This window comes from Synchiropus splendidus, chromosome 1, assembly GCF_027744825.2.
Source record: "Synchiropus splendidus isolate RoL2022-P1 chromosome 1, RoL_Sspl_1.0, whole genome shotgun sequence".
Lineage (NCBI taxonomy): Eukaryota > Metazoa > Chordata > Actinopteri > Syngnathiformes > Callionymidae > Synchiropus > Synchiropus splendidus.
In genome coordinates, this window is record NC_071334.1 from 11,819,068 (window position 1) to 11,838,552 (window position 19,485).

General features: G+C 43.3%; 6 protein-coding genes across 9 annotated transcripts; 4 read left to right on the forward strand and 2 right to left on the reverse strand.

The window, feature by feature from the left end:
* Positions 1-47: 47 nt before the first annotated feature.
* samd13 (sterile alpha motif domain containing 13) lies at positions 48-4,040 on the forward strand. Of its 2 annotated transcripts, XM_053886170.1 has the most exons (5): positions 48-247; positions 549-660; positions 2,012-2,054; positions 2,128-2,245; positions 2,308-4,040. In XM_053886170.1, the coding sequence occupies exons 2-5, from the start codon at positions 633-635 to the stop codon at positions 2,449-2,451; spliced, it is 333 nt and encodes a 110-aa protein (XP_053742145.1). In that variant the 5' UTR covers positions 48-247; positions 549-632; the 3' UTR covers positions 2,452-4,040. The 2 variants fall into 2 exon arrangements, with proteins under 2 accessions (XP_053742145.1, XP_053742138.1); XM_053886163.1 differs by lacking the exons at positions 48-247; positions 549-660 and having other exon boundaries at positions 669-2,054.
* Positions 852-6,235, reverse strand: uox (urate oxidase). The gene is made up of 8 exons (XM_053886150.1): positions 6,069-6,235; positions 5,288-5,500; positions 4,856-4,972; positions 4,713-4,791; positions 4,400-4,586; positions 4,212-4,335; positions 3,914-3,997; positions 852-3,838 (listed from the first exon to the last, which is right to left on the reverse strand). Exons 1-8 carry the CDS (start codon positions 6,141-6,143, stop codon positions 3,764-3,766), a joined length of 954 nt encoding a protein of 317 aa, XP_053742125.1. The 5' UTR covers positions 6,144-6,235; the 3' UTR covers positions 852-3,763.
* dnase2b (deoxyribonuclease II beta) lies at positions 4,617-10,492 on the forward strand. Of its 3 annotated transcripts, none has more exons than XM_053886138.1 (6): positions 4,617-7,297; positions 7,401-7,544; positions 7,775-7,853; positions 8,827-8,988; positions 9,689-9,889; positions 9,973-10,492. In XM_053886138.1, exons 2-6 carry the CDS (start codon positions 7,431-7,433, stop codon positions 10,305-10,307), a joined length of 891 nt encoding a protein of 296 aa, XP_053742113.1. In that variant the 5' UTR covers positions 4,617-7,297; positions 7,401-7,430; the 3' UTR covers positions 10,308-10,492. The 3 variants fall into 3 exon arrangements, with proteins under 3 accessions (XP_053742113.1, XP_053742104.1, XP_053742095.1); XM_053886129.1 differs by having other exon boundaries at positions 4,619-7,297; positions 7,353-7,544; XM_053886120.1 differs by having other exon boundaries at positions 4,622-7,297; positions 7,370-7,544.
* Positions 10,493-10,658: 166 nt separating this feature from the next.
* rpf1 (ribosome production factor 1 homolog) lies at positions 10,659-14,374 on the forward strand. Its single transcript, XM_053856802.1, has 9 exons — positions 10,659-10,960; positions 11,195-11,251; positions 11,311-11,391; positions 11,463-11,558; positions 13,274-13,427; positions 13,539-13,621; positions 13,685-13,866; positions 13,947-14,073; positions 14,146-14,374. Exons 1-9 carry the CDS (start codon positions 10,718-10,720, stop codon positions 14,185-14,187), a joined length of 1,065 nt encoding a protein of 354 aa, XP_053712777.1. The 5' UTR covers positions 10,659-10,717; the 3' UTR covers positions 14,188-14,374.
* On the reverse strand, positions 14,372-16,083 carry LOC128754298 (guanine nucleotide-binding protein G(I)/G(S)/G(O) subunit gamma-5). The gene is made up of 3 exons (XM_053856815.1): positions 15,711-16,083; positions 15,494-15,628; positions 14,372-14,614 (listed from the first exon to the last, which is right to left on the reverse strand). Exons 1-2 carry the CDS (start codon positions 15,789-15,791, stop codon positions 15,503-15,505), a joined length of 207 nt encoding a protein of 68 aa, XP_053712790.1. The 5' UTR covers positions 15,792-16,083; the 3' UTR covers positions 14,372-14,614; positions 15,494-15,502.
* On the forward strand, positions 14,510-19,484 carry spata1 (spermatogenesis associated 1). Its single transcript, XM_053856777.1, has 13 exons — positions 14,510-15,693; positions 16,240-16,317; positions 16,484-16,590; positions 16,699-16,816; positions 16,894-16,947; positions 17,621-18,002; positions 18,063-18,195; positions 18,258-18,315; positions 18,506-18,614; positions 18,684-18,809; positions 18,881-19,056; positions 19,116-19,214; positions 19,269-19,484. The coding sequence occupies exons 2-13, from the start codon at positions 16,258-16,260 to the stop codon at positions 19,398-19,400; spliced, it is 1,554 nt and encodes a 517-aa protein (XP_053712752.1). The 5' UTR covers positions 14,510-15,693; positions 16,240-16,257; the 3' UTR covers positions 19,401-19,484.
* Position 19,485: the final 1 nt, after the last annotated feature.

Genomic DNA, 19,485 nt, shown 5'->3' on the forward strand with positions numbered 1-19,485 from the left:
TTTTATTCGTTTCTGCGCCGTCGCGGACAAACTACACTTCCCATGAAGCCGTGGTCACGTGGTCCGCTGAGGCTAAACCGATCAAAAGCTAGTTGCCTTAGTTGATTTAATCTGCAATTTATTTAATAATTCGTGACGTACTGAAGCCGAAAAAATATAGCCGTTATTTAAGATCGTTTATTTTATTGAATGTGACCTGTTATCGTGGGGTAGTAGTTATCGCCAGTCGGAAATATTCCGAAATAAGGTAAGTCTTCATTTCTGTATTAGCTCTCCGAGCTAACCTCCTGTGTTAGCGCAATATGATTGAAAACAGTCCTCATATGGAGTATGTGTTAGTCATTCACCTATGTTTCTATTAAATGGTCGTCTCCTGTTAAGTTAAATGACACGGCAGATATTGCAATATATTTCGCCATTCACGTAAGTTAAAATTGTGTTTATTCTACAACTGTTACTGTTGCAACGTGTGGCTTATTCTTCATATACGTTTTCTGTTGCGTTGGTCATTAATGTTATCAGGTTTTCATTTCCCTGCTTCTGTACAGAAACACCCAGTAGGTGCTTGACAGCGACGGGGACACAATGATCCAACATCCGAACAACTGAGAGCTTTTCGAGCAAAACAGCTAATGAAAATTATCTGGAACCTCTTCAAATGTGAGTTTGTCTTTTCTTAAAGGTAAACGTTAATGCTGCACTTATTGTGGTGATCGGAAAAAAAATCGTCATAGAAGTGTTCCCTACAAAGTGTCATGTATTACATGGTATAAATGTTGTTTTAGACATTCAGACCGTGTTCATGGTGCTGATAAATCCAGGAAATCGAGGGAAAGTAAGCAGTATAGACATGGAATTCAAAACACTGATTCATTTATTTTCCTTTACAAACATGAGGCACGCAGCAGAGAATGAAATGTGTTTAAGAGTGTGTTTCTATGATATGAAAAAGTAGTAGGCTTTGATCGAATACCATGAGGGAAGTGAGAAGTGAGGAGTGAGAGTCATCATTGGTTTCTCTTAACATCAAGAAAAAAATGTATGTGGTAGCTGGTATTTGGAGCAGAAGTGGACAAATACAGCCTGGGTACCACATGTGACCGCATAGCTGTGTTCATGTTGCTCTCATGAGGTCTGCGCAAGACACAACACAAATACGATTTGAATTCCAAATATAACTCATTATTTTTCTTTTTTTTAAATTTTGCTTTAGTCCTTTCCCTTTCCTTTCATAATTAGTCTTTTATATCAGTAATTTTTGTATTTTTTCCCCTCAAAATAAATAGGTATTGAAGATTTTTTGTAGTAGTTCTCTTTTTTTACCCAGAAGCTTTATGATTTATTATTTATATTGGGAATCTTTAAATGATATGAAATGATACATTATAAAACAACTCATTTTAAGCTCACAATTATGCCATGGGATGATGACACTTGCCATGACATGATACTATCCCGTGACACATAGGATAGTGTCATGACACTGTACCTTTCCAGGCCTGAATTGCCCACCCCTGAGTTAGACAATGACTTTAGCAAACTCCTGGACAAATGATAATATGTAATTAAACACTTTTAAACATTTTTTTATTCCCTCTCATTCATTTTGTGTAAACACAGCTTCTTCTTGTGGCCCTTACAGCATTTCCAATTTCCAATTTGGCTGTACTTCATGTTCCATACTTTATGTATTACTATGTAATATAGTCTTCTTTGTCTCCAGGGTTTGCCACAGCAAGTTAGCCTCCTCCCCCTAAACCTATCTTGATCATCCTCTTCAGTCACCCCGCTCCTCTTTGTGCCCTCGGTTATCACATCCACAAACTTCAGTGGTTGTCTTCCTCTTTATCTTTCTTCCTTTACTTCCATTATTCATTTCTACGCCAAATCCCTTTGATACACCTTGCATGTTGAGTGTATTATTTTGAACAAATGGAGTTTCTGCCAGAGCAGACGCTGCACCAAACCCTGTTTCAGATGTTAGCATTACAATCTTTGTGTGTTGCTGCAGCTGTCATGGAAGAAAAAACAAATGGCTCCGTTGAAAACAAAAGGTACGTGGAGGGTTGAGTAAAAGGAACTGCTGTAAATGTGGAATTAATTTCTTCCTCCGCCTCCACTTCACAGCTCCAGCCCTGTTGAAAACGGTCAGCTGCCCGACCCGGCCAACTGGGCGGTTGTGGACGTCGTCAATTACTTTAAAGCTACAGGGTTCGAAGAGCAGGCCACAGCTTTCCAGGATCAGGTTTGAAAAGCCCCCTCTGTTAAAAGTCAACCCCGCTTATTCTCTCTCCTCTTCATCTTTAGGAAATTGACGGTAAATCGCTGCTCTTGATGACACGTAACGACGTCCTGACTGGGCTGTCGATAAAACTGGGCCCCGCCCTGAAGATCTACGAGTACCATGTGAAGCCACTGCAAACGCAACACTTGAAGAGCAGCGCCTCTTAGCGCAGCCTAAGCTTCTGAACCTTGTGACAATCGATATACCAGTTAGAAACTGGCCTTGCTGTGTTTCATTACTGTTTTTTTTTTTTTTAATATGAGTGGACCCCAAATCCGGTTTGCACAGGGGCCCATTTTGCCATTCTTATTCCTGCTGCTTGAGGTATTCTTTTGTGTTTTATTTAAATTACTGAGTTGGGATATGAGTAGGGCTGCTGCGACTAGTCGACTATTAAATTAGTCTCAGACGGATTAGTGTTTCGACACATCGTGATGTCGTCGCTTTCTTTTGTGCTCATGCGTGAGTAAGCACAGTACCAGAAATGACAACAAAAACATCCAAAGTATGGAAAAATTTCACAATGCACACATCAAACACTAAAGGTAAATGTACAATTTGGAGCTTCAGGGAGGCAGACACTGGATTAATGTCACTGACGGGTTCAAGCTATGTCCCACGCTCCTTTGAAAAATGGGTTGTACAATGTACATTCGATCCAGCAATAGCATCCTCCTCAGCTGTGCTGCGTACCTGCCACTCACGCTGCAGAGCGCTGTCACTCGCACAATTCAATACCAAAACGTAACGGACGGAAGGTGTTACAGTTCTTTTTTTTTTCATTTTTTGTTGGTTTATTTAGTTATTTTTTTGACTCAACAATAACATTGTTGTTAAAATCGTGGAGACACACTCATTGCCTGTCACCACATTTTGCCCAATTGAATGTCACATTTTCAACATTGCAATGTCAGCGTGTTCGTCAACCAGTACATAAAGATAATTGGTGACTAGTCTATTAGTCGACTTGAGTTGCAGCCCTTGATTTGAGATGTTTTCTGTAGTGTTTGTGTGCAATGTTAAATTAACCTATCATGGTTTTAAAAGTATTTGTACATAAGATTATATATAGTGACAATTGAATTGTGATGGATCAGGTAATGCTGACAGCTGAGAAGACAATATTCTTGATGTCTGTTTATTTACATTTCTATCCTGCAAAACGTGCAGCTGGAACTAAGAGCTGCCCAGTATCTTTTCCCAAGAGATCTGAGCCAAACTTCTTGAAAAACTAGATTGCATCGGCTCAATAATGTTTGATATGAAAATATTTTCTGTACACAGTGTTTCTACTCGTGGTGCTCTAACATTCATGCAAAAAAAATGTATTGAATTGTGAATGAACGTGTATGTGCAGCAGTCGAGATTTGCAATAAATGGTGCTCTTTTATCACCAATTTATGTATTTGGCTTCAGCAAGATGCAAGTGCTCATTTCATTTTGCCGTGAATGTTGTTGGTTTCTGCTTCTTGTCTTGTCTCACAGTTTGGCTCGCTGCTTCCGGCGCACAGTCCCAGTGATGTTCCCTGACGGGCTGTCAAGAGGAAGCAGGATCTGTGCAAGACATCAGACATGTGAGCCACAACACAGAGCATTATCAAATGTACTTTATAGTTTAATTTGATTTACTTCGTCTTTGTTGTTGAGCCCCATTTTTGTCATGTCAATGGTGAAGTAATGCTGGTTTGGCATAACAATCTCAATCTCATCCACCTGGAAAGCAAATCTTGTTGTTACAAAATATATGTTTTTTAAAACTCAGTGTATATATTTAGTGCATTTCATACTACTGTGTTTATATCGTATTGTATTGGCAACTTCTGTTGTTAAGATGATTCCCAATGATCCATCAGTTGACACCTGTGGAACTCTATTTCTGATCACTTAAGTCCTTGACTTAACCTGGTGATGGTGAGCGCAATTTTACCTCAGGAATTCTGTCCAGGACGAGAACTTGCGTCTCGTAAAGCGTCTTCTGCACCGATGGCGAAAACTCTCCTCTGTCGTATGGGCCGGCGAACTTTTCGATAATCGCATCTCTCACAGATTTCCTACAGAGGACATTGTTGCCGTTGGATCACAGAATCTCGAGCCGATTCTGTGTATGAGCCTTACCATACTGCGTCAAAGTTGACGTCTCTGAGTTTGTTGAAGCGCCATCTGGTGTAGACAGAGGTGCAGAAACACCTGTCCTTGGTTTCTTGCAGTGTGGTGAAGCGGTCCCGTAGGAAACCTTCAAAACCAGACTGAGTGGTCTTCAACACCTTCATGTCCTTTATTCCGCTGTGAACCACCGGCTCACCTGCGACAGGTGAGTGGCAACATGAATTTTGTTTAAATATATGAGATAAAATGACATTACAAACAGTCAATTTCTAGATATTTGATATCTGCGTGATCAACCCATAGATGAAATGGTTCAGCTCACCATTAAGATGTTGCTCAACATCACAGAAGCGATAGCTCTCCGGACTGTGGATAAAAGCGTGAGCATGCTCTACTCCGTTCTGTAAATGAAGAAGAAATCGTCCAATATTTTTTGAACACTTGAACTAAAGTTTTCACTCGTACCTTTTCCAAACGTCTCCACGGGGCCTCTTCCATGTAAACCTTGGCTCGAAGTACATGGTTAAAAGAGGTCAAGAAGTGATGACAGATGTCGAGAGAAAACTGCTCAATGGTGTGCACCTACAGAATAAACAAAAGGCCATGAAATGCAGTTTCAAAGGATGATCCAGGTAAGTAGTGTTGGTGTGTATCTTTTGGATCTTGACCTGACTTTGCTAGAGTCATGCAGACTAGTGGACATGGATGAGGGGAAGTGAAGAGGAGAGTGCAGGCAGGGTGGAGATGCTAGAGTGAAAACTCTATAGGACAATACTGAGATATGGTTTCAGGACAGGAGCTCGGGCTCAAAGACAATAAGCATCGTTGTAGGTCACACCCAAGCTCCCGGCCCTGAAAGTTTCCAAGTTGTCTCCGCATCATTCAAGGTCCACCTACCCCCTTCAGCTTGGCCAGTGCGTGCACCGTGTTTTTGATGGTGTCCGTCGGGATGATGTCTCCGTTGTCTCCTGTCAGGTAGTCCTTGCGTGACCTGAGCGTCAGTTCGACGTCCGCCTTCAGCTCAATGATGCTGTGTTGGTTCCGCTCTCTCCTGATGGTGAGCACCTTCACCATGTTCTTTCCGTAGCCTGTTCGCACAAACTCCACATTCTGACACACGCAGCAGCGCAGGACGGGAAGATGTGTTACTTTTAGTTCACTATTGCATCTCGCTAAAGCATTTCAAATTGCTACAATATCATAGAGAAATAGTCAAATTCAACTGAGCTGAATTGGACTGCAGGTGGCAGTAGCATTCCAGTACTTGTTTGCACAGCACACACAGTAAAACAAGGAAGATGAGCGTCAGCAATCCTTTAATAATAACACTCGTGCATCCTGATGATCTTCCAGAAAGCCACCAATATTTAAGCGCTTCTTAAAGCGCAAAAAAAAATAATCCATTGCAAAATGTGTTGATATGTTAGCCGTTCATTGAACTGACCACCGCTGCTGATGAACATATTCCACCGTTGGTACCTTTAGATTTATAGTTCTAGTTTTAAAAATGAAATGGTCTTCACATGAAGATGGAACTTGTCATCTATTGTGCGCACAAATAATGTGTCCCTAGCAACAGTCTTGCCTTCAGGTCATTTACCTCAAAACTATGTCAATACTCTCCTCTGTGAGCGGATTAATAAATGCACATAGTATCAATGTTAGCTTGAATACATACCTGATGTGCCATGATCACTTCCCTTCCTTCAGCTGTTCCTTGAGTGTCTGCTGTCTCCTGCTGCTCCAGATGCATTTCACAGTTAGGGTGGATCCACCGGTCAAACTCGGTGATTGGAAGTTTAGAGGTGAAACCAGTTTCACCAGAGCGTGAGCATGTTTTTCTTTCTTTTTTTTTTTGAGTCCATTCATTGATTTTCTTTGCTTCCACTGCTCATCTTATGTAAGCATCAATCACCAACTCTGTGTCTTTGTAGGTCATGAATAGAGTTAGAACTTCATGAATGGCAATAATACACACTTTTTAAACAGGGATTTTATAAAGCGTTGCGTTTTTGGTAATATTCAGCCACTTTTCCTTTGAAACACAGCTGTGCAGATGGTTAATGTTGTGTGTGAGGAAAAATAATATTTTTATGTTAAGTATCAACTGATAAAAAGCAGGGGGAGCAAGTTTAAAATCATATTCATTTGTTATTATTAATATGAATTAGAAAAGTGGGTGCTCATTTTCTCATTTTCACCCAATATTATGTCCTACATTCTTCATATATATATATATTGCGGGAGACCTGTTTAGCATTTGAAATATCATTAATGCAAATGTGCTCCGTGAGACAGCAGGTGGTAGTAGTGTTCCAGAGAGATAAACCAGTAGAAATGGCGGACTGTCTACAGACAGATCTGTTCCTCATCCCATTCAACATTTCCTGAATTATTCTTATAAATCCTTCGGTATCTCTTCATGTTGCTTAGCGAACAGAGTCCTCGGTGCTCGCACTGTTATCGCCATCATCCAGTAGTAGTATCTGATTATCCATAATATGTACCCATGCAGAGTTAGCTGTAGCTGTAGTTTGCTACAGTTTGCTGTCTGTGACACTCTTCTCTGTCTTTCTTTTTTTTATTTAACCATCTCACATGTTTACTGGCTGCTGTAAAATAAGTTCATTAGCTTTCGTTTCTGTGTGTTGCCACGGTCAGTTTGGAGAAGTTTTTGTTTTCACACTTCCTCCCTGTGCCTAAAATCAGCCTGTCAACTGTATCAGTTCCTGTTTCAGGTTGGAGGGTAATGTGACTGAATTCTCATTTATAAGTCCTCTGACAACTGATCTCTCGATCCACCATGTGTCTCAACATTTGTCTGTGTTTGTGGTTAGTTTTAATGTTTTTGTGTTGCTGCCGATCTCACATCTCGTGCAGGAATGAAGCAGGGGAGCCGGTGGATTGGTGAGTTGGAGCTTTGTGTTTCCCCAGAAAATGTGATATAACAACCGACATCTAGTTGTTTGACCACCAAAGGTTCATCATTTACAAGCTACCGCGGTATCAGATAGGTGGTGTTGGGAGTGGCGTGGACTACATGTATCTGGACTCCTCTGTCGGGACCTGGGTGATGAGTCAGTTCATGGTCAACATGAGTGAAGGAGCCGTGGCCAACACACTAAACCAGCTGTACAAGGGAGACACTTACAAGGTGAGGACGTCCAGGGCACGAGGATGTGCTTGGGAACGGTTTTAGGCCAGAAGCACTTCAAGTTGCTGTGTATGAGGAACTGCTTGACAAAGCCAGTGAAAACCAAACCTTCAGTTTTGACAGATTTTCCAAACTTTTTGTACACATCTACACGTTTCGTAGCTATTGAACTGTTAAAATGTTTGGTAGCGGACAAGCACTTCCAAAACTGTCTCCCATAATCTTGTCAGTCTAACAGCTCAGTCTATGCACTGTACAACGATTCACCGCCTGATACAGAATACATCCGAGGACATGGACACACCAAAGGTAAAGAGTTTTTATGTTAACTTCACAAACGTAGCGACATTTTGTCATGTAAATCTGTGATAGAAACATCAGGGGTTTGTTTGTATTTTATACTCTCTGGTCAATGAACGGATTTTTGGATGAACATGTCCACTGTCTCTCCTCCTCTGGCTAACTTCCTGACTCTAGACTTCAGTTCTCACTCTGATAAACTCATGACTAATGTTGTGCTTTCTTGTGACTCCCACATTGGCTGCACTCTCCTCTTCACCGTCTTCACCTGTTCATTACTGAGGATGAGTGATGGGCTGATGAGGTTTCATGAAACAATGTCCTCATTTTCAGAGCTCTGTAGGTGACACTTTCTATTTTAAAATGATGTGCTTTGTCATTGATATTGTTGTTTAAATATTTTTGTACATCCAGTGGGCCCTGACAATTATGCCGCCGTTTCATGAAGCCTCACCAGCCCATCACTAACCCTCAGGATGACTGATCCCAAACATTGTCCCCATCTTATCCCTGCATCTTTTCATGTACTGACTTTCTCTCCAGCCCTCTACTCTCACAGAATGTCTCCCCTGTATTACTTTGAACCCTTCTCGCAACTTCCTTCTATTTCCCCGCTTTGTTTTCTGTCTTGCACTTTCATTTTCACGCCTCCTTCCAATGCCTTCCCTTAAACCAACCTAACCTTGTTCCTGTTTGAGAAAGCCATTCTCTCTGTTTTCTACTCCTCCTTGATTCCCTTTGACACAATATAAATATTTGTAACTTCAGCACAGGCTTAGCTGGAGGCACATATCAACATTACAGTACAATTTGTGAAAACTACGTGCTGTGTGTGACTTCTCTCTGCAAATAGACATTTGGAACATAATGTTGTGCAATGTCTTTATGTGAGGAAACGTTCAAAGAGCAGCTTTCTGTTAGCAGTTTTTGCCTTTGAGGACCCGACCTGTGGAACTTTTTGTGTGCTTTTCCCCTCCAATAGGCGTTCTCCTTTTCGACCACATCCAAGGTTTCTGGATGTCACACAGCATCCCCCACTTCCCTTCCGCCCCCGAGAAGGGATACCTTTACCCGGTGACTGGAATATATTACGGCCAGACCGCTCTGTGTGTCACATACAACTTTGACCAGTTTCTTCACGTTGGTGAGAGCTATTAAGCACAATCTAATCTAAATCTAAATCTCACTTCAGTGTCTGAATTCTGTTGCTCAATGCCCAAACACTGCAGAGTCAACAGCACTGTTGTTGTTGACCCTGACCTCCACTGTTACCTAACACTTGTGATGAAAGTCACCTAGATAAAAATTAAGAGGTAGAAGAAAGAAGGCTGAAACACAAGTTACAAAAAATGTAGAAATGTCATGATAGATGCTATGATAATGATGGTTGAGGAAAGGAATTAGAGGAAAGGAGAGATAGATATGAAATAGAAAGAGAAGATTCATGAAGGAAGGTGGTCAGAGGGAGGAATGGAAGTATGTGTTTAAATATCGTGTAAATAAAGTATCAAAAAACTGAAAGATTTAGTAAGCTTGGTGTGAAGAAAATGACGGATAGATGGGGCTAAAAAGGGTTGAAAGTGGAAAATAGATGGACGTAAGGACAGGTGGTTAGATGAAAGCAGGAAGATGTACAATGAGAAAGGTGGTCGTGAGGAAGAGAAGACTGGAAGAATGATTTGAAGGTGGATGAAACTCAGCATGACAGCATAAACACGAGGCATAACATGGAAGGAGATGAGAAGAGCGCTATACTTGCAATAGAAAGATGAATTGTTTCATGAGGAGGGGAAAAAAAAGAGTTAGTTTCTTACTGTTTTTCATCCTTGTCTGGTTCTCTGCAGAGCAGCAGATGACCTTACTTAACCCTCACTTCTACAACTGCTCCGTGCCGCCTGCCTTCTCCTCCAGATTCCCACTGTTGGTCGAGATGTGTGGCGGCGGCGGCAGACCACCTAAGTCGGGAGACAAGGGAGTGCGGCCGCTGGTCTCTGCTGGGGGACAGACATTTTACAGTTTTGTCAAGTCAGCTAAATTTGTGGACGGTAAGATATTGACAAAATTAACTCTTTTTTTTTTTTCTTCTTTTTTCCTCCATCAATGTATCCTTCCTTTGCCGTCTCCCTAGACATATATGTTGGTTGGGTGGCTCAGGTCCTGAACTCGGACCTCCTGGTCCAGTCCTGGCAGAGACAAGCTAAAGATCTGCCCTCCAACTGCTCGCTCCCCAGACACGCCATGAACGTCAAGCGTATCAAGCTGCCTGGTCCTGTCAAGTTCACGTCCTACGAAGATCACTCCAAGTGGTGTGTGTCGTTGATCTATGAGGACCAGCTGACCTGCTTGGGGGATCTAAACCGACAGAATGTGCAAATGTGGCGTGCTGGAGGTGTGCTGTGCACCGACGACCCAGTGATCTACAAAGCCTTTCGACCAGTGGTGGACTGGTACATCGGCTGCTGACTTGAGGACTTTCAACGTCAACTATGTGTCATATAATGATACAATTTTTAGCATTTTCTTTTCTTTCTTTTTACACTCATCAATGCTGTGTAAACCTATACACGTATTTATTGGGGTTATTTTTCCCATAAATAATTTTCATACATTTCTAAACTTTTTAATGGACTTTTTATTAAATGATTTAAATAATGGTAAAAATGCCTAGTTGTCTTCTGTTATCGCTATAACGTCTCGTCATCTTATTCACTCGTTACCCACTCGCGTTACCAAGTGGCGCATTATCTACTCCCTGCCGTTAGATGTCGCACCATTTTTTCCACGTCAATTTTGCTGACTTCTGCCGGAAGTGACTTCACTCCCAGCAGCAACACACGTGAACGCGTCTGCCAAAACAGTCAACCGATAAAAAAATGGATTTCACTGAGGTTCCCGTGACCTCTGATGACAGCGGAAAGAAGAAGACGAAAAAGAAGGATAAGAAAAGCAAGGCGAAGAGCGCGCGGGAGGAAAAGCCGGACGTAAGCGCGGTGGAGGTGAAGCAGGAGACCGAGGCACCAGCCACAGTCTTCCCCCCCACATTTAACATGTCTGAGATCAAGAACAAGCAGAGGAGGCATGTGATGTTCATGAAGCTGAAGCAGGAGAAACGCAAGGTAGGCACGCGCGGGGCTACCGCCACGACTCAAGAAGAATCGCATTGAAGTAGTCGAAGTTTTTCGTGGTGCTGGAACTAGTGATGAGACGTTGTCGTTTCCAGTGCTCGCTAGGTGGCGCTCCTGTTTTATGTATTTCTTTTTTAATATAACACAGATAACTTCACAATGTTTCATTCTAAAGCATTTGGGAAGCTCCAGGTTAAATGTGATTTCATGCTCTTTTTTTTCAAGGAAAAGATGCAGATGAGGAAAAAGAGGAGGAAAGAGAGAGAAGCGCTGGGAGACAAGGTACGTGTGTTCATCACGCCTGTTGTGAAACCGACACAGCTTCTGCCTTGTGATTTTAGGCTCCACCAAAAGAAGTTCCCAAGACCATAGAAAACCAGAGAGTCTACGACGAGACGGTGGTGGACCCAGAAGATGAGGAGGTGAGCATGGCCTCGCGTGCTGGTGAACAGGCTGTGTAACAGAGCTTACTCTGTTTTCTTTCCTCCTCTAGGTCGCTTTCGATGAGGCCACCGATGAGTTTTCCGCTTATTTTAACGGACTGACAAACCCCAAGGTTCTCATCACTACGTCGGACAGACCTCGCGGGGTGAGGAGCTCTTGCTTTGTATATTCACCCTCATGTCCCACCAACGTTGATACAACAGCAGGAGTTCTTAACCTTTTTGATCTGGGGGCCACCTTTCTCTGAACATATGGGCCCGGGGCCCATTCAAGTAATAGAACTGATTCATTACTCTTGATTTCCTTTGGATCAATAACCATATTTCATCTACTTACATGTAAACAAACCATGTGATCATCACAAAGATTTTTGTCATAGAAAAGTCCAACCAGCAGCAGAACCAGGTGCTAGTCATATTCATCTAATTTGCTAAAGAAAAAAAATCACTGTTGTGACAATTGGAAAAACTGAATAAACTTTTGAATAAAAATAATACAATGAAACCATGTCTAAAATCATAAAATAAAAATAATATATTTTATCTAAGCTTCAAAGAAGATACAACTATAGTGTAAATGAAAGTATGGCCAAATGAAAGTATCAAAACTGCCTCAACAGGTGCTTTCATGAACAGTTATTACTGTTGGGGTGGCAGCATCACTTTTTTTCTTTTAAGAAGTTCTCCCCAGTTGTTAACTTTTAGAGATTTGTAGATGTCAAGTCAATTCTGTGACACAGTACTGCCACCATACGTGGCTTATGAATTGAAACTGAGCGTCTCGCGGCCCAAAAAAAAAATTTACCCCGGCCCAATGGTTAAGAATCACTGGCCTAAAGTATATCAATTTTTTTAAAGTTTGATTTTCATACTGGATTTCATATTGGATCACATTTAATTGGGTTTGCATTTAGATTTAAGCCAACGTATGTTACAAATTGGTAAACCTTGATGCTCCACTGGTGTCAATAAAGTTTGACTTGAAACGCTACGCTAGCCGTCAGCTCTACTACAGATGCAGACTTTAACGTCACATGTCAGACAAGGAAGATTCCATCACTCTTCTGTGAAGGTGTGTGGTCGAGTTAGAGGAACATTTGGTTTCAGAACAACTTGGAAGTTGTGCTTTGGAACTCCTTGTTCGCTTCAGTGTGTGTAGGAGAAGAACATGCACATAGGACGCATACACGAGTGAGACTCGATAAATCAGCATAGAGCAATAATTTATAGCGCGTGACCTTGACAGTCACTTTGGCAGAGCATCCACTCATTCTGATCATTCACAATCTTCTATTGTCATTTCGTTCACCCATTACATTCCCTTGCCTGGTCACGGTTCACCTTCACATCCTCAATGTGTTCCAGACCGTTTTGGCGATCAGTAACATTGGATGTTTTACTCAATTTTTTTTTGTTACCGTAAATTCTGGACTGTAGAGCTCACTAACTTTAAGAAGGAAAATAGTTCTTCTTCATACATAAGCCGCAGCGGTAGGTGGCCTTAGATCACTTCTAAGCTAGTTTTGAAAACGGGGTCCAGCATGGAGACTGACTCATAAAACAAACTCTGCAATGTTCTGAACTTGAATCATGAACTCCTCACATCTACATATATTGCCCAGTTGAAACTTGAAATGTTCAAAGTGAAATCTGTGGCAGTGGTGTCATGTTTGTTCAGGGAACAATTTCAATTGTTATTATGGTATTATTAAGTACGCTGTATTGGTTAAGTACTCATTTGTCAGTACCTGTACTCAGTCAGCAAAAAAATGGTGTCGGGACATCCCTCATCATAGATATTCACTTTTTGCTTGTGGAGTTTGTGGAATGTGACTGCAACAATGTCCATCGTTTGCCGCAGAGAACGGTGAAGTTCTGTCAGCAGCTGGCCACTGTGATCCCCAACGCTTACGTCTACTACAGAAAAGGTTTGGCCCTGAAGAGGATCGTCCCTCAGTGTGTCTCTCGGGACTTCACGTACCTCATCGTGGTGAACGAGGACCGCAGATCGCCCAGTATCCTTCTCTTTTGCACGTTGTGTTGTGACATTTAAACTGAAGACAGCGTCTCACCTGTCACTTGTTGAAAAGCGTTTGTCAGCTGCATTCCTTCACTGTTTTTTAAAGATGGTATGGTTCTGTGTCACCTGCCTGACGGTCCGACCGCACACTTTAAAGTCAGCAGCGTTCGATTACGCAAAGAGATAAAGGTCTGTTGAGGCGTTTCATCCTTCAAATGACTTTGATTCTCACTGCAGTCTTGTTCGTGGCAGAGACGAGGCAAAGATCCCACACAACACTACCCCGAGGTGATTCTCAACCACTTCACCACGCGCCTGGGTCACAGCATCGGCCGCCTGCTGGCGGCTCTTTTCCCACAAGAGCCGCAGTTTGTGGGTCGACAGGTCGCCACTTTCCACAACCAGAGAGACTTCATCTTCTTCAGGTTCCACAGGTGAGAGTTGAAGATGGCTGGACAGAAGTTGCCTTCAGTTGTTATTTACAAAACATGTTGTTTACGTTTCAACTCAAAAGGTATATTTTCAAAAACGAGAAGAAAGTTGGCATCCAGGAGCTGGGCCCCCGCTTCACTCTCAAGCTGCGCTCGCTACAGAAAGGGACGTTTGACTCCAAGTATGGCGAGTACGAGTGGGTGCTTAAGGTACGATGTCGACCACTTCTGTTGCTCGTGGAGCTTGTACGGCGAAATGAAGTCGGTGTCCTGTCCTTCCAGCGCCACGAGATGGATGCCTGCCGACGCAAGTTCCAGCTCTGATGATGGAGCGTTCAAGTCTCCCCGCTTGCGGATTTAAACAAATGAACTCTTTAGTCTTCATGGATGTTGCTGAATATGACACGCCCAGGCACTGAAGACTGAACAACTCGTAACGCAAAGGTGTCATTTAACTTGTTTAACGTGATCAAGTGTGAAGGTTTCCTCACATTAAAAACAGCCCAAGTTATCTCGGTTCATATTATTAAAAAAAAAAAAAAACAAGTACATTTGAAAAGGCACATGTGTGTTAGTCAGCTACATCTACACAGGTGAGTTAAGACATCCACATCAGCACCTTGAAATGTTGCAAATTTGTTTTCTCTTTTTCCCACATCACTTGAAATGGTGGGGTGCACAACTCCGTCATCACACTCCTGTCAGGTCCACAGTGTTGCTGCCTGCGTCAGTCTGGCTCCACGTTCAACACCTGTGGGAGGGAAGGACGTCAGGTGAATTTCTAAGGAGCAATAAGGTCCAACAACCACAAGAGGGAGTGCCAACTCGATACATCATGTTGCTCCGTGAGAAGTTGATCGAGAGAAAAATGTTTTTAAAATTCGATGCAAATTGATTAGTACGACCATCGAGGCACTTCTGTGACTTAATGTTCCAAACACTGGTGTGTTCGATGTCCCTCAAAACTCACTTCAAACCCGCACATGTGCCTACAATAATCACCATCGTGTTTTATGTGGCTGGTCTTACTGCTTGTTTTTCTACAAGCTGACTTTTGAGCCCTGACCTTTACACTTGCTTGGTCAACTCAATATTTTGGTTTATTTTTGCAAGCTAATACATATCAGGTAATAAGAATGACGTGACAGTACATGCGTATGCGCCTAAATTTTTAGGCGCATACGCATGTATGTTTGAATAACCTAATATATGATGTGGCTCCATGTGGAATTTAATGACCCTGCCCCGTATGGTGTATATATCTGTCTCTTCAAGTCACTGAGGATTTACATGAGAGTCGAGTCACAGATCAGAAAATACATGGAAGTGACCAAAAGCGCTGTTGAACACTGAACTCTGAACGTTGTATCAACATTTGGATTTGGGTACTTTACACTTGGGAGAATGTGTTCAACCGTTCCTTTATGAATATTATGACTTTATAATAGCAGAAAAAGAGGTCTTCACTCGGGCATCTTGGTTCGTTGTTACGAACCAAAGCTTGCTTTTGTGACCATGATTAGAAGTGACAACGATTTGACGTGCATGAGCCATGCTATGAACGATAAACACCAACTGTCAGCCTTTAAGAAAACGGCAGACACACGGAACAAGCGGACGGTGGACTCACTGTTATGGGTTATAGGAAGGAGCAGACTTTCTGCGGTCTGAACGGGTTGTTGCTGGACGACATCCCGGTGAGCAGAGGGTCATGCTGGGCGTTCTGGAGACAGTATTGCTGCAGGTCGGCAGCGGCTTGCGACACCTGAGGGACACGAAGGCGCCTGAGTTCGGGACCGAGCGAAGAGAAACGCCCTTAATTCTTGACTGGTGAAGTCAAGTTTTACCTTCACTCTGTTGATGCCCGCCTCGAGACGCAACTGTTTCACCGCTTTTTTCATCGCGACGATGTTGGACGATCCGGACATTGTTCCGTTTAGTCAGCACGGTGTTATTAAAGTCGAGTGTTGAACTTCTGCTGGACACTTGTTGATAGTAGCGAGCGAGCTAAATGCTAACTACTTCCTCTACTGTTTCCGGTTTACGAAGGGGCGGTTCGTGTTTCTGTCAATGAAATCCAATTATGTTGAGTTTTTTTAACAAACAAACCAACAATAGAACTTTGTATTCAGCTTCAAACGAGTAAACGCGACAAGTGAGCTCTTCCAAAACTCCTCTGAGTCTGCTGTTCCTGCCACAGTGGTCCTCCTCCTCACCACCACCGGAGCAACCAAGCTGGCACTCTCATAAAAGCGAGCCTCCTTCACGGCCTGTCTGCGGTTACACATCAGCCGTCTCTGCCCCTCAACGGGCAAACAAAAAGAGGGATCGTTGTAAAAGTGACAACTTACTGGAATCCGCTCCTCTCCCCCTCAGTGTTGCTGGACTGCTGCAATGGAAGTGTCGTGCGAGTCTCTCAGCTTTGCAGAGGACAGAAGACCCAACAGCTGTAAGGTATGTGATGTGGTTTCTCATTTTGTTTTACTAATATTTCACGATGTACCAGAGCACTTTCCCAGTTGGTGGGATCCTCACAAACCTTGGCAATAAAGCTGATTCTGCCTTGACAAGGTGTGTTTTGTACGTCCTTTCGATTGACCTCTGTCCTCTTGAACATCAGTTTGTGGAGCTCCATGTGCTGTATGTGCCAGAGGACCAGTGGAACATGAGACTAAACAAGGTCCCATCTGAAGCCATTGACGGCTTCGTCTCTACTGGCTTCATCAGGTGACTGCAGTTCCTGGATGAGGTCATAATAAATAAAGTATCTGTGTACATGAAGTGTTCTTAAAAAGCGAGATAAACAGGTGTCTTCTGACCTCACGTTGCTACTAGAGTTCACCCGGACCTCACCCTGAAATCTCTGAGGAACGAACTGGCATGTCTCCTTGGAGCAGAGAGAAACATCGACAAGTTCTCCTTCCTGAAGTGTTTGGGCCGCAGTTTGGCTTTGGTGAGAGAACCTGGCTTCTTGGCATCGTCCTATGGAGGTTTAAAAAAAAAATGAAAATACTGGTTGGTGTGTTGCAGGTGAAGAGCAGCCAGGAGCGGGACCTGAAAGTCAAAACATTTGCTCCGCCATATGTACGTAAAGTGCCATTCAAATAGTAGTCACTTTCATTGAAAGATTCATTTCTGCACTTATATTAACAACATTTAATGCAACTTAATTTTAAGTTAATGTGTGTGAATATCGGCAGCATAGTTAACATGAGTAATGTATTGTCATGTTTCCAAACAAGCTGTTTAGTGTGGCATCATTTACTAATAACTGCAGCAGTTAGGTGTGACGTTTTCATTGTTCCAGATGAAAAGCTAGCCAAACAGATCAGTACATAACACTTTTTAATGGTATTAAATCATAAATAGACACGTCTATTGCGCAAACTATTCATATTATTATTATTATTATTATTATTATTATTATTTACCATATATAATGTACATAGTAAATAATAATAATAAATATGACCCACGTTCCCAAATATGTCCCACTGTTTTTATGACATTATGACTCCTCCCTCTCATTTCCTTCTAGTGGAACAGTCTTAATAACAGTTCAGCTTGGGGATTGTTTGCCTAAGTCCGTGAAAACAGCAAGCAAAACAAACCAAAAATATAAAAAAAAAACAAGTATATACTAATGGACAAAGGAGTGATTTCATTTCTGCTCGCCCATTGTTTCAACCAACATGTGAACTGTTGAAAGGTTCTTATCATAAGATAACAACAGAATGACAACACTGATGGTGTGCAGGCTCCACAGCCAGAACTCTACCTGCTGCCCAAGGTGGAGAACGACAGCAGCTTTTGCTCTGAGTCCCTCAGTGCTGAGACCAGCAGCAGCTCCCCGGACCACCACCACCACCACTACTACCCGCCTAAAACCTGGAATCTGCCAGCAGAGACAAAGGAGCGTCTTAAATTCCCTCGGCTACCTCAGTATGCCCCACACACAGCTGCGACTCCGAGCCTGGGACAAGAAGAGGAAGAGGAGAGGGAAGGCGAGCAGACCTTCAGCTCCTCTGATTCAGATGATGACCATGAAGCAGCCTCCTCTCACAAGTCTGAGTGGGACCAGAAGGAGAGCTGCTGCAGAAACCCACACAGTCACAGAGCAGACCTTCACCAGAACACAGGTACAAACATTACAAAGCTGTGTTGAAAGAACAGAGGTGACTGTGTTCAAGCTCCTGCAGCTCCAACCAAGAGCTCTCTGGAGGAGGAAGGATGGAGCAGGAAGGGGGCGCAGAGACAAGCTGGAGCTACCAGACATGTTGCAGTATCTGAGCTACAGGAGGAGAGAAGACCAGAGCTCTCCGCTGCAGCCGGGTAACGAGAACTTGATGGAGACCTCCACTGCTGCAGGGACCTCTGACAGATTCTCTGCACAGGTTGACGAAGCCTCCAGAAGCTTGTGAGTCCACCAGCCGGAGCAAAGAGACCAACTCGGTAAGCTGTCCACGCCAGCGCTGAGTGTGCTCTTTTGGAAATTCTGGATTACATTAGAGATATGTGACCCAGTCTAGGCAAATGTTGAGTGCAAGCAAAGTCGCAATCCAGCCTCTTGTGTGCTTCGGAAGTTCTTTACAACAGAGCTGTTATAAACTCCTGCCACTGTGTTTGTTGTTTGTCTCCAAAGGCGACGCAGAGTCCAGCTGTGTTGTCTCGGCCCGTCCGCTGCACATCTCCTCCTCCAGGACTAGAACCTGAGACCACCAAACCCGGACCACCCATCTTCTTCAAGAGCAGTGAGGACCACTGCCTGCTGGGAGTGAGACACATTTGACGACTAACAAGTGTGTTATTTTACTTGAAAGGGGAGGAGGTGATAGAGGAGATGAGACTGGTGAGGGAGGAGAGGAAGCAGCTGGAGTGGAAGAGGCAGGAGCTGCTGAGAAAGGGGAAGGACTTGTTGGCCCAGAACAGACACAGACGCAACCAAGGTGGGGGGGAGAATTGTTTTTTTGAGAAAAGATTTCTAGTGTCATCGGTTCAGTTGTAAAAACTTCTGCAGCACGTGACAGCTGGAAGAAGAAATACTTTGAGACTAAAAAGGCCACTGCACCTCTGGAGGAGACCCTGAGGAGTCTTCGGCAAGAGTTGGAGACCTTCTACAACAAGCTCCTCCACCAGCTCCAGGCCAGGGACCACAGAGGCAAGCCCAGGAAGCAGGGCAGATCTTCTGCCAAGGTTGGTCAGATCAGAGCTAGGACGTCTCTCAGAGGCTCATTTCAACACCCATGTTTCAGAACGAGCTCATCATTCAGATCATGACCGAGAGCCACGAGATCGACGACCTGAAGAGAAAAGTGGACGACGCCAAAATGAAGCTGGTGACGGAGGTGAAGGTACGGCGACGCTACTGAGGTTTGGTTCCTTTACTAACCAGCAGTTTCCACCAGCTGAGGAAGCAGGCTGCCACGGAGTTGCGGGCACTGAAGGCGGAGCTGGCCCAGAAGAAGAGCCAGTCCTCTCATCCTGGTCTCCTTGGAGGAGCTGGAAACAAGCCCCCAGTTCAAAGCAGCTCCCGCTGAGAGCCTCTACTCAAGGCTTGACAGGATGAAAGTCAGAAGTGATGACAATGGAACGATAAAATAATAAAAAATAATTGGAGTAAGA

Coding starts and splice junctions, on each gene's coding strand:
- samd13 (XM_053886163.1), top strand. CDS start 1,933: ATGGAGTTTCTGCCAGAGCAGACGCTGCACCAAACCCTGTTTCAGATG. Junction 2,055..2,127: donor GGCTCCGTTGAAAACAAAAG/GTACGTGGAGGG, acceptor TCCACTTCACAG/CTCCAGCCCTGTTGAAAACG. Junction 2,246..2,307: donor CCACAGCTTTCCAGGATCAG/GTTTGAAAAGCC, acceptor CTTCATCTTTAG/GAAATTGACGGTAAATCGCT.
- uox (XM_053886150.1), bottom strand. CDS start 6,143: ATGCATCTGGAGCAGCAGGAGACAGCAGACACTCAAGGAACAGCTGAA. Junction 5,501..6,068: donor AAGTGATCATGGCACATCAG/GTATGTATTCAA, acceptor TGCGTGTGTCAG/AATGTGGAGTTTGTGCGAAC. Junction 4,973..5,287: donor CACTGGCCAAGCTGAAGGGG/GTAGGTGGACCT, acceptor TTTATTCTGTAG/GTGCACACCATTGAGCAGTT.
- dnase2b (XM_053886120.1), top strand. CDS start 7,194: ATGTGTCTCAACATTTGTCTGTGTTTGTGGTTAGTTTTAATGTTTTTG. Junction 7,854..8,826: donor AGGACATGGACACACCAAAG/GTAAAGAGTTTT, acceptor CCCCTCCAATAG/GCGTTCTCCTTTTCGACCAC. Junction 9,890..9,972: donor GTCAGCTAAATTTGTGGACG/GTAAGATATTGA, acceptor CCGTCTCCCTAG/ACATATATGTTGGTTGGGTG.
- rpf1 (XM_053856802.1), top strand. CDS start 10,718: ATGGATTTCACTGAGGTTCCCGTGACCTCTGATGACAGCGGAAAGAAG. Junction 10,961..11,194: donor TGAAGCAGGAGAAACGCAAG/GTAGGCACGCGC, acceptor TTTTTTTTCAAG/GAAAAGATGCAGATGAGGAA. Junction 13,428..13,538: donor CGAGGACCGCAGATCGCCCA/GTATCCTTCTCT, acceptor TGTTTTTTAAAG/ATGGTATGGTTCTGTGTCAC.
- LOC128754298 (XM_053856815.1), bottom strand. CDS start 15,791: ATGTCCGGATCGTCCAACATCGTCGCGATGAAAAAAGCGGTGAAACAG. Junction 15,629..15,710: donor CGGGCATCAACAGAGTGAAG/GTAAAACTTGAC, acceptor CGTGTCCCTCAG/GTGTCGCAAGCCGCTGCCGA.
- spata1 (XM_053856777.1), top strand. CDS start 16,258: ATGGAAGTGTCGTGCGAGTCTCTCAGCTTTGCAGAGGACAGAAGACCC. Junction 16,948..17,620: donor AAACATTTGCTCCGCCATAT/GTACGTAAAGTG, acceptor GATGGTGTGCAG/GCTCCACAGCCAGAACTCTA. Junction 19,215..19,268: donor AGCTGGTGACGGAGGTGAAG/GTACGGCGACGC, acceptor AGTTTCCACCAG/CTGAGGAAGCAGGCTGCCAC.